The 12,293-nt window shown below is 47.6% G+C and overlaps 2 protein-coding genes across 2 annotated transcripts in view; one reads left to right on the top strand and one right to left on the bottom strand.

Annotated features, from left to right (window-relative positions):
* The window catches only part of CTC1 (CST telomere replication complex component 1), a 57,202-nt gene extending 52,581 nt beyond the window's left edge, over positions 1 to 4,621 (bottom strand). Inside the window, exons 1-2 of the mRNA XM_060236801.1 lie at positions 4,368 to 4,621; positions 279 to 516 (exon numbers count right to left, since the gene is read on the bottom strand). Coding sequence (XP_060092784.1) covers positions 279 to 516; positions 4,368 to 4,618 — 489 coding nt within the window. The 5' untranslated portion in view covers positions 4,619 to 4,621. The remainder of the gene's footprint in view (positions 1 to 278; positions 517 to 4,367) is intronic.
* Positions 4,622 to 8,979: 4,358 nt separating this feature from the next.
* TNFRSF1A (TNF receptor superfamily member 1A) overlaps positions 8,980 to 12,293 on the top strand; it is a 52,713-nt gene continuing 49,399 nt past the window's right edge. Inside the window, exon 1 of the mRNA XM_060236341.1 lies at positions 8,980 to 9,159. Coding sequence (XP_060092324.1) covers positions 9,121 to 9,159 — 39 coding nt within the window. The 5' untranslated portion in view covers positions 8,980 to 9,120. The remainder of the gene's footprint in view (positions 9,160 to 12,293) is intronic.

Below are 12,293 nucleotides of genomic sequence, written 5' to 3'. Positions count from 1 at the left end.
GCAACCCTAATTGTGAGTAGTGTTCCCTCTAAGCTGAGTGAGCCTCTGGCTCACAGGTTTTCGTCTTGGTCGGAGCAAACTAATTTATGCAACAGCTCACATCTTTGATGCCAGTAGCGCACCAAGTAGAATTTTTGCTCACAAGACTCCATAGCTTAAAGGGAATACCGATTGCAAGAAGGATTTTGAAGACCTACTTCCTTAATTCTACAGGCCATCCGCCATTACGTACAAGGCAGCTCCCAAAAAGGTAAAAGCAGAACATCCTCAAGCCCTACCTCACAGGGCAGTACTCCAGTATCGTCTCGTACATACAAGCTACCATTAGTTACGCCGTCCTTCCCCTCATCTGTCAGGTAACCAACGAGTATCAAGTGAGCACGTTGCAAAACTTCCTCGCCGGGAAAGAGGCTTTTGCTGTCACAAGCCCATTTCCTGAATTCGTCGCTGCTCCACATCCAGTGACTGAAGCACGGCTGACGTTGCTGGGACTGAAGTTCCGAGATGGAGATAAGGCTGAAAAGCAAAAGCGACTGATTACAGACTTAAAAGAGACGAGCAAACAAAACAGAAGTTCATTCTTTTAAACTAGAAATCTCAAGGCATGTGGACAGAGCAATTCAAGACCCAAAGGGCACAGGAACAGAGCCAAGAAAAAGGGATAACAGTTTTGAATCTATTCACACTCCTAAACTTATGACGTTCGGTGATAAGGTCCCCATTTCGAAACATTTTCATAGAAAGCCAGCCTTCCAATATAGCATTCAAAATTCAGGGAAGTTAGTTAACGGTATGTGATTTAAGTTCATCAGAATTTGAGCAATTCAAAAAGCGTGGTTCAAAAGTTAGTATTCACTATTGGTGAGGGACGGTGGCTCAGGGGTAGAGCATCTGCTTGGTAAGCAGAAGGTCCCAGGTTCAATCCCTGGTATCTCCAACTAAAAAGGGTCCAGACAATACTGACTTTGATGGACCCAGGGTCTGATTCAGTAGAAGGCAGCTTCATATGTTCAGTCTTTCAGGACATACGTCACTGTGTTAAGTAAGACTCAGCATGGAGTCATTCAGAGAGACTCTCCAGATCCAGTCAATACTATATTACAAAAATCTAAAGGTGTCAATAGGCTACTTTTTTAAAACTCTGGAGGAAACAAAAAGCAGCAGTTTCTCAAACTGGGGATTGAGGAGGTCAGGACCTAAAAGCAAAAGGAGATAGAATACCACTAGTTGTAATAAGACGCTTAAAGATAAGTATTTATTTTAACGTTTATTTTTTTACAAAGTTATTGTATCCCACCCTCACCCCATCAACTGGACTCATACAACTAAATTTCAAATTTAGCCCCTTATCTTCTTCTCCTTTCAGGCTTTCAGCATTTCCATCTCCCACCTTTTACTTTTGTTTTGTTTAACTTTAATTAGTCCCGGAATGAAGAGATAGCAATCAGTACCTTTTTTAACCAAATCAATACCAGTCCTTTGTAGATTAGATGTTTAAAATTGTAAAAGAAGATTTGGATCCTGTCGAGCTTATGCCAAATTGATGACTCTGGATACTTTTGCAGACAATGAATATGCAACTTCTCTCCGGAGATCCCTCAATGCCTCAAAGGAGCCCCCCCCCTAGGACTCCCTTTCAGCCAAGGTAAGTCTCCTCAAAGTATCTGTGCATATCTTGGACAATTCTCTAGCTGAGAAATGTAGGCAGAAGGCATTAATTTGCTTTTTACTACCCTGATCAGAAGTGCCAGCCTGCCCCATTAGGGAAAGCAACTCAGCTCACCATTTTCCAACCCCGGAAGTGACCTGGCAACCCTAGTTGTAATCGGCCTCTGATTAACGGGCAGAATGGCCACAAAATACATCTTGTTGCTCATCCATGTGCTATATAAACACTGAGGAGGTTAGGAAAGCTCCCACGCTCCTGTCATTTGGCAAACTATGTGAAACAGAACAGTTCAGCAGGGTGTTTTTTATAAAAGAAATACTGCTATATGATAACAGATTAGCCCCCCCCCCAAAAAAAATACAACATGTTTCTATTAATGTAACACCATGTTCTACACTGATTAACACCACATTTAATTCTGAGGCTTCATTCAGCTTGACTGTTCTGCTTCAAAATTCTGCACTTCTCCCTGACTTACGGTGTGTTCACACTACACTAAATAATACGTTTTACATCTGGATTTTTACTGTGTGAGAACAGCAAAAATTCTTACAACCCGCCACGATTCTCAGTGAGAAAAGCAGACTATAAACAAGGCAAATGAATAACTAATAAACCAAACAATGTAAAATTTGTGCAGTCTTAACCCACACAAGAGCCTTGGTATGCGGTGTGCATGCAATTCTAAATTTTGTGATTCCTAAAGGCAGAGTTTAAAAGCAGCTCCCGCCTTCTCCTGATGTCTACCTCCTATCAGCAGTATTCTAAGGTTTATTGCCTCTGGATGTGGAGGTTCCCTTTAGCCACCATGGCTAGCAGTCACTGTCTAACCCCTCCCCTCCAAGTCCTGCATAATTTATTGCTAGTTACCCTCATAGTAGGGTTACCAGGTCCCCACATTGGATGTGGGGTTGCCAGATGCAGGCTGGGAAACTCCTGGAAATTTGGGGATGGAGCCTTGGGGGGGACAGGGACCTCAGTGGGGGGGGGGGGGGCAATGTCCCAGAGTCCACTTTCCAAAACATCCATTTATCCAAATAAAACAGATTTCTGTAGTCCGGAGATCAGCTGGAATTCCGGGAGACCCCGCCCGGAAGCTGGCATCCTACCATACATTGAATTTTAAAAACAAGAGACCCAATTTGGTTTAGTCTGCTGAAATCCATATTTTTATTTTGCGCTTTGGGAAACCCCAGGGCTCAGCCTGGATGTTCGTGTACATTCCAGCGGGAGATCCAGGTGGGCAGCCGTGTTGGTCTGAAGCACCACAGAATCAGAGTTGGAAGGGACCTCCAGGGTCATCTAGTCCAACCCCCCTGCACAATGCAGGAAACTCACAAACACCTTCCCCCGGAAATTCACAGGATCTTTGCTGTCAGAACAATGTAGGAGTCCAGTAAGACCAACCAAGTTTTATTCCTAATGTCAGCTAGGGCTGCCAATTCCCAGGTGGGGGGCAGGAGATCCCCCGGTTTGGAGCACCCCCCCCCGGGTCATCAGAAAGTGGGGAATGGTAGTGAGGGGAAATGTCTGCTGGGCACTTCATTATTCCCTATGGAGACAGATTCCCATAGGGAATAATGGAAAATTGATCCGTGGGTATCTGGGGGGGGGCTGTTTTTTAAGGTAGAGGCACCAAATTTTCAGCATAGCACCTGGTGACTCTCCTCAAAATACCTCCCAGGTTTCAAAAAGATCGGAGCAGGGGGTCCAATTCTATGAGCCCCCAAAGAAGGTGCCCCTATCCTTCATTCTTTCCAATGGAGGGAAGGCATTTAAAAGATGAGCCAGAACTCCCTTCAGAGTTCAATTGGGTTAAAGTCTCCTGGCTCTAAAGTCCCCAGATATTTGTTGAGTTGAACCTGGCAACCCTAATTGTAAGCTTTCGTATGCATGAACACTTCACCAGACAATGGAATGGGGTACAGCGAGCAGAGCCACCTAGAGCTGGTGTAGGATTGCCAATCCCCAAGTGGGGGCAGGGGATCCCCTGGTTTGGAGGCCCTCCCCCCGCTTCAGGGTCATCAGAAAGCAGGGGGGGGAGGGAAATGTCTGCTGGGAACTCTATTATTCCCTATGGAGGTTTATTCCCATAGAAAATCATAGAGAATTGATCCGTGGGTATCTGGGGCTCTGGGAGGGCTGTTTTGGGGGGTAGAGGCACCAAATTTTCAGTATAGCATCTAGTGCCTCTCCCCAAAATACCCCCCAAGTTTCAAAAAGATTGGACCAGGGAGTCCAATTCTATGAGCCCCAAAAGAAGGTGCCCCTATCCATTATTTCCTGTGGAAGGAAGGCATTGAAAAGGTGTGCCGTCCCTTTAAATGTGATGGCCAGAACTCCCTTTGGAGTTCAATGATGCTTGTCACAGCCTTGATCTTGGCTCCGCCCCCAAAGTCTCCTGGCTCCACTCCAAAGTCTCCTGGCTCCACCCCCAAAGCCCCCAGATATTTCTTGAATTGGACTTGGCAACCCTAAGCTGGTGGGCAGTGGATTAAGCATGCAAAGTGGTACAAAGTTAGAATCCAATGGCAAAACAGCGAAATGAATTTGGTCTGGACTTGGTCTGGACAGCATTTGCGCGGGAAAACCAATCCAAGGCAATAGAAGAGGTCGAGAACACGACGGCTTCTGAGCATGCGCAGAGCGCACCGCCCCCTCCTCTCCGCCTCGGCGGCCCCGTCCCTCGCCGTCTCACCGGTAGCCCAGCGGCAGCCCCCGGCCCCCTCCGCAATGCCTCAGCGCGCGGCTCAAGTGCCGCCAGAGGGTGACTTCCGCGTCCTCCGCCTTCGCTGCCGCCGGCTCCTCGCTCCGCCCGCAGCCGAGAAGCGCCCGGCGGACGAAGTCTCTCGCTTCCCGCAGCCAGTGGCGCTCCAGGGCCGAGCGAGGGGAGTCGCCGTCGCCCTCCGCGGGAGAAGGAAGCCATGGGGGCGTCGAAGGCAGCTCCATTCGCCTCAGCGCGAAAAGCGCGGGAAAGGGGGGCGGGCCATAGAGATGGCGAGGGGTAGAGCGCCGGCGCCGGGCGCCCTGGGTTAGACGGCGAAGTCTCTATGGCGCACGCGTAGACTTTCATAGGCGTCGCGGGGAATCCTAGAGCGGCTGTACGTTCGGCCCGGAAACGGGGCTTCCCTGGTTTGTTTTTGCACAAGGGGGAGGCGCTGTTGGGAACACGTGGAGCGATCCGGGGCCTTTCCGCTCCTGACGTGTCGAAACGAGCAGATAAAAATGAAAAGAAAAAAGTACCCCTATGAGGAATACTACTTTAAAGCATTTAACGGACAGGGGACATGGGAAATGGACATATGAAGCTGCCTATGCTGAATCAGACCCTCTTTGGTCCATCAAAGTCAGTATGGTCTACTCAGACCGGCAGCGGCTCTCCAGGGTCTCAAGCTGAGGTTTTTCATGCTTACTTGCCAGGACCCTGGGATTGAACCTGGGACTTTCTGTTTACCAAGGAGATGCTCTACCGCTGAGCCACCGCCCCCCCCCCCCCGAAATGAGTTCTATAAGCTCAAGCTGGATCATTGGGCCACCACTGAAAATGCCCTGCTAACCTCCCTCACGGGACACACACCACATAAAACAGTAGGGTGTCAGTTGAGGCTCTCAGGCTGGTAGGGGAGAATCTGTGATCTCACCTGGTGCATGGAGTCAGACTCAGATTTTACAACAAGCCTGCAATGCAGTCCAGTGTTGTTATCCCAGGTATGTACTGGCTGGGACAGAGATAGTATGGGTTACAGCAGGGGTGGCCAAACTGCAGCTTGGGATCCACAGGTGGCTCTTTCACACGTATTGTGTGGCTCTCAAAGCCCCCACTACGCTGTCGGCCGACTTGGAGAAGGCATTTGTCTCTTTAAATCACTTTTCCAAACCAAGCCAGCTGGCAGCTTGGAGAATTCATTTAAAGTTAAAGTTGCTTTCTTTCCGTCTCTCTTCCCTATCTGTTTGCTTTCTTCTGTCTTCCTTTCTTCCTGCTTGCGGCTCTCAAACATCTGGCGTTCATGTCTTACAGCTCTCAGACGTCTGATGTTTATTTGATGTGCCTCTTACTTCGGGCAAGTTTGGCCACCCCTGGTTTACAGCAGGCCTGTAACGTCACCTTTAATGCACAGGAGAGTCACACCCACGTTTCAGGGGGAGTTCGGGCTTGTTGAGGACTGGGGCTTACAAGAAGTGCCTGACAGAGGCTTTTAGAGCTATTGATCTGTATTCTGCCTTGGGGTCTGTGCAGGTCAGAAAAACTGGGCCTAAAAATATTTTAGATAAACGAACTGCTCTAATGCAGAATGGCACACCAATACACATATTGTTATCAAAGTGCACTGATGGAAAACAAAACGTTATTTACTCGACACTCTGGGAGTTTGTATTCAAAAAAAGGAATTTACAACCAAATAAATACAGTGGAACAACTTATGATTATAAATAACTTGTTATTATATATAACATTGTATGAAATAGCAACTGTTATGTATACAGTAATAATGAAAATGCTAGTTTAAACATGCCAGCCCTACAGATGCCTGAAAAACATAGAACATCAATTAAAAAGGCAACAGATTTCTGTGATCGGAAGAGTTTCTCTGGTCTCAGGTGATTTAAGACGTTACGTGGCCAAAATGGCACCTTGAGTTGGGCCCACAAACAAGCAACTGGTTAAGCCCTTTAAAGCACTGGAATAATATAGTGCCCATTGCCTAGATTCTCCACTTTCAGTTTGGGAAATTCCTGGAGATTTGGGAGCGGCGCTTGAGGAGGGACGCGTGTGGAGATATAGTGCGACAGAGTCCGCCCTCCAAAAGTTAACCATCTCCAAATGGGGGCTATAATGTGAGATCGCTCAGTAATTTCCCCTGGTCCCCACGAGCACATCGCAGGTAAGTGGGGTGTAGAATTTGTGTGCTGGTGCAGTTCCATGGTGTAACATTAGTTCCCGTGTAAATAATTGGGAGTTTTGGGAGAATCCTAGAGCACCGCCCGATACAATGACACCACTTCTGGTTTTGCACTGGAAGTGAGCTTACACTATGGCGTATTGCTGGCACATCTGTCTCTGTCCTCCACTTCCTTCCAACAAAACTATAGTCTGGAAATCATCTGAAATTCTGGGAGGGCTCTAGGCCTCTCCTGGAGGTTGATAACTCTACCATCAGCCCCCTTTACCCTCACTTAATCCAACACCAGTGCTGAAAGTGAGTGTAGGTGCAAAGTCCCACATTCACGTATCGTTCTCCTCTCTAAAGGTAAAAAAGGGATAGAACAAAATAGGAGTCAAGTCGCACCTTTAAGATCAATTTGGTTTTATTCAGGATGTAAGCTTTCGTGTGCTCTAAGCACACTTCATCAGACGAGGCATTAGGCACAGCTCACACTGAGGAGGATGAGGGAGATGACCTTCAAGAGTTGGAGATGTGGAGGGGGTGTTGCCGTACCACCAGCCAGGAGCCCAGTTTTATTCAACTTTGAACTTGTTTGCGTTTGTCAGAACCTCAGTCCTGTTTCAGAGGATGAGGGGGGTGCACCTGAACATGTGCAAAATGCATTTCTGCTCAACCGCCAGCACTGCATTCTTCTGTTAGAAAGGATACCAGGCTACGTGAATTTTGATCTGATCCACTCAAGTTTCAGTTCTTCTCGTTTCCACGTCAGTTTGGTTCCCTTACATTCAGTGGAGCTTCCTGCTTCGTAAGCGCACGTAATGGGAAATAAACGACAAGTCTCTTCTCGCTCTGTGTCCTAGGACCGACGCTGTGATTCAGAACAGATGGGCTTTCATGCCAACTCAACTCTGATAACCGGGGGGAGAGTCCACATGAACGTTCCACCTTCAGCCGTCCTACAGTTCCTCATTTCAGCTGGAATAAAAGAGGTATTTCATTGCTTTGGCTCTAAGGAAGGAGCCCAGAGAGGCTAGGAGGGTGGGATTTGCATACCTCAAATCCCCATTTGCCAGCAGCCAAAGTTATGTGGTGGTTCTGCAGTCTGTTTTCAGGCACCGTAGTCAAGGTTGACTCAGCCTTCCATCCTTCCGAAGTCGGTAATATGAGCACCCAGCTTGCTGGGGGGAAAGCGTAGATGACCGGGAAAGGCAATGGCAAACCATCCTGTAAAAAGTCCGCTCTGCCGTGAAAATGTCATGATGCGACATCACCCCAGAGTTGGAAATGACTGGTGCTTGCACAGGGGACTGCCTTTACCTTTAAGGAGCCCCGTGGTACAGTGTGATAAGCTGCAGTACAAGCTCTGCTCACGACCTGAGTTCAATCCCTGGTGGAAGCTGGGTGCAGGTAGCCGGCTCATGGTTGACTCAGCCTTCTGTCCTTCCGAGGTCGGTAAAATGAGTACCCAGCTTACTAGGGGTCAATTGTAGATGACTGGGGAAGGCAATGGCAAACCACCCTGTAAAAAGTCCGCCAAGAAAACGTCCTGATGTGACGTCACCCCTTGGGTCGGTAACAACTCAGTGCTTGCACAGGAGACTACCTTTCCCTTTTTAGTGCAAGGGATGCAATAAGGAAGCGTTTTATTTAGTGCGGCTTTTGAACTATAGTGAGGTCCCCTTCAAGACTAGCGAGCTTATTGCCGCTTCGGATGTTAGGGGTCGGAAGAATCCATTTTGTCAGATTCGTATTTCGATCGTGCATCTGCCCGAGTCAGTTCCGCCTTACGAAAGCTTCTGCCAAGCTAAAGGTCTTTGCTTTAAGGAAGCAGAAAATGATGTGCCCTTTTACTGCAGTAAACCACTCATAGGATTGCCAGGGCCACCTCCACACTGGGAAATTCTTGGAGATTTTGGGGGCCAAAGCTTCAGGAGCGTGGGGTTTGGGAGGGGATTTAGCTCAGTAGGTTATAATGCCATAGAATCCCCTCTCCAGAGCAGCCATTTTCTCCTGCGAAACTGATCCCTGTTATCTGGAGATGAGGTGTGATTCCAGGCTCCACCTGGAAAATGGCAACAGTAAGTATGGAATATATTCTGAAGCCACTGTTGAGGTAATGTGAAGTAGTAGCGGTGGTGAGGTGATATTTTTTTCTTTTTAAATGTAAGAATCCTGGGCCAGAAGCCCACTTTCTCTGTGGTATGTGAAGAGGATAAGGCAATCCCTTTTGGAGGGAAGAAAAACCAACTTGTTCTTTGGCCGCCTTAGTACAGTTTTGGAGTTTAATGAATGAGAAGGAACGGATTCATGGCTCTGTTTGTGACAAGTCTTTTCTGCACACTGGAGCTGGGCAAGTCCTTGGAGCGTCTGTGGGCGGGAATCTCTAATCTCCACTCCCTTCCCTCTGATTTTTTTTAAGCTTCCTGTTGCAATAAGGAACTTGGATTTGCCAGGCACGCAAGTTTCACTCTGTTCCCTTTTCGGAGCCTCTCGCTCGCGAGAGAGGCCTCTCGGAGGCTTCCCAGGAGCCGGGCCTGCAGATGTGAGCCCCACGCTGGCTGAACGATGGTCCTGCTGGGGCCGTTCCCAGTCTTAGCGACCGCGGTAAGTGAGAGCCACAAGTTGGGAAGGCGTTTAGGTTTGGGCTGTGGTTGTCTTCCTGGATCAGGGTGTCTTCTGGTGACTGGCTGGGACCTAAGCGATGGCAACACAGAGGTGACCGGAAGTTTCCTTCATGGTCATTTCCTAGGGTTGCCAACCCACCAGGTGGGGCCTGGAGTTCTCCTTCTATTACAAGTGGTCTCCAGACAATAGAAAACATTTTCACTGGTGAAAGTGACAGGTTGGACAGGCAAGCTCTCTGGTAAACCGTAGATTTTAGGTGAAATCTCTCCCCAAATTGCCCTTCCACAAGTACCACTCTCAGGAGTTACCAGCATTAGGGTTGCCAATCCCCAGGTGGGGGCAGGAGATCCCCCGGTTTGGAGGCCGTCCCCCTGCTTCAGGGTTATCAGAAAGCGGGGGGCAGAATGTTTGCTGGGCACTCCATTATTCCCTATGAAGCTCGATTCCCAGAGGGTATAATAGAGAATTGATCTGTGGATATCTGAGGCTTGGGAGAGGACTGTTTTTTGAAGTGGAGGCACCAAATTTTCTGCATAGCATCTGGTGCCTCTCCCCCAAAATACCCTCCAAATTTCAGACAGATTGGACCACGAGGTCCAATGCTGTGAGCCCCCAAAGAAGGTGCCCCTATCCTTCATCATTTCCAATGGATGGAAGGCATTTAAAAGGTGTGTGGCCCCTTTCAATGTGATGGCCCGAACTCCCTTTGGAGTTCAGTAATGCTTGACACAACCTTACTCCTGGCTCCATCCCAATGAATTGGACTAACCGACCTTCAGGCACGGCCTGGAGATCTCCGGGAATTACGACTTATTTCCGGTTAGATTTGAGTCCAGCAGCACCTTAGAGGTCAAAACTATTTCCAGGGTATGAGCTTTGGAGAGTCAAAGCTGGCTTCGTCAGACACTGGTAGGAGTGGAGAGCTGAGTCTTTTTATCCCAGGCAGGAGACGGGAGGGGTGGTGTCAAGGATTCAGGGGTGCCATACCTATTATATTTGGCTTGATTGGATCAGAGAGGAAATGCTGCACATTACAGAGATGGGTTCCCCTGGAGAAAATAGCGGCTGCAGAAGGAGGACTCTATTATACCCCACTGAAGCCTCTCCCTTCTCCAAACGACACCCTCCCCAGGCTTCACTCTGCCTCAAAAAAAAAAAAATCTCCAGGAATTTTCCAACCTGGAGCTGGCAACCCAACCATCCCCAAATCTCCAAGAGCTTCCTGGGCAGGCCTCATAGCCTGTCTTTTGGCCTGCTAGTTGGCTCTTTGTTAGAAAGAGACGTGCGAACATCCAGAAAGGGTGTACTTGTGTTCACTGTAACATGTGAACAGGGCTTGTTTATGCAGGAGGTTTAAGAAAACAAAACGGCGGAGCCAAGGGGATGTGAATCAGAGAGAGAACAGATTAAAACATAATTATGTAAAGCTCAGCTTTAATCAGGATAGCAGCCCGTTCATTAGTCATGGTGTGCTGTGCTAGTTCTGGGTGGAAGCAGCCACTGGTTTTGTTAAGACAGGATTTTAGGGATGCCAGCCTCCAGGTGGGACCTGGGGATCCCTAGGAATTACAGCTTGATCTCCAGACTACAGAGATCGGTTCTCCTGGAGAAAATGGCTGCTTTGGAGAGGGGTGGTCACTGTGGCATTATACCTCGCTGAAGTCCCTCTCCAGGCACACTGTAACTTTATTAAAGAATTCTGGACTCCAGTTGTATCACATATCAAAACTATCACTGGTTACACTGTCCCATTTACTCCTGAAGCGATATTATTAGACCTGTGGCCTGATTTAATAATTTCACAGTTTAGCAAATCTTTAATTTCAACTTTACTTATGGCTGCCAAATGGTCATAGCTAAGAACTGTGTCTATTTATTAAATTTTGGTACTCAGTAATATGGGAATTTTATTCAATTGACAAAATCCTAGGCACTATAATCCCTTTAGATAGATCTAATATTCCTAGGAACTTATTGTTCAAATGGCTACCTTTCCTTGAGTCATCTTTTTCTCAAACACTTGCTTCTAGATCCTATATAGTATATACCATCCCGGCTATACGATGTTATTAGTTTTATGTTATTTTGACGATCATTTAGATACTTCTATAACTTTTAAATTACTTTTAAATAGTTTAATTTTGTAATCCAGAAGGTATCGGATCTCATTGTTATTCTTACGTTTTTCATTTACATTGGTATCACCGCTGCTGACAGATGTTTGTGTTCGTTGTTATAAAGTTATATTTCAATAAAATTTAATTACAAAAAAAAAAAGTTCCTCTCCGGGCTCCATCCCCAAATCTCCAGGACTTCCCCTACCTGGAACTGGGCCCAGTCCTGCCCCCTAACACCTGCCAGTTGCCCAGGGGGGCGGGGGACCTGGCAACCTGACCAAGGGAGACAATAACAAACCCACCAGTTAAAATCCTCTTTTAGAATCCTCAAGCCCTATTCTCCTTAATCCCAGAGGCGAGGGTAGTGAGAAATAGGACTTTTGGACTGCTGGCTCCACGGCTTCGCAGTGCCCTCCCCATTGCGGTGCATCTGGTGCTTGCCTTTAGGCATTTCATTTTTATCCAGTGCGTTAACCGGGGCAGCTGCCAACTCTGCTTGGGAAATTCTTGGAGATAAGGAGGTGGAGATTGCAGAAGGTGGAGTTCTGAGAGGGGAAGGCGCTCAGCTGGGATTTGAGGCTGCGGTGTCCCCTCTCTGAAACAGCCCTTTTCTCCGGGGGAACTGATCTCTGTAATCTGGAGACAGCTGTAATTCTGGACAGTCTCCAGGGTGCTACCTAAGGGCTGGCAACCTTCCAAAGTGCCATTTCTTTTGTTTTTAATGGTCTATTTCTAGCATAAGTAGTGTTTTATGGGTTTCATTTGAGGCCGCTGAATGTTGTTGTGTGCTATCTTTATAGCCCGGGTTTGTTTCTATGGCTTGGTTATTATTGGAATCTTTTGTGCTGTTTTATTTCATGATTTCCTTGTTTCCTTTTTAATTTATGAGATGCTGAGAGCGTGGGCGTTTTCGCACTCACCTTACGCCGGAGCGACGTCCCTCTTCACCGCGCAGCGTCTGCGCGGATTTCGCACTAATTGCTCCGCAGAACCCGG

The sequence above is a fragment of the Heteronotia binoei genome, chromosome 4 (genome assembly GCF_032191835.1).
Source record: "Heteronotia binoei isolate CCM8104 ecotype False Entrance Well chromosome 4, APGP_CSIRO_Hbin_v1, whole genome shotgun sequence".
Classification (NCBI taxonomy): Eukaryota; Metazoa; Chordata; class Lepidosauria; order Squamata; family Gekkonidae; genus Heteronotia; species Heteronotia binoei.
Note: the sequence above shows the minus strand (reverse complement) of the source record. Positions and strands in the feature narration are given on the sequence as shown.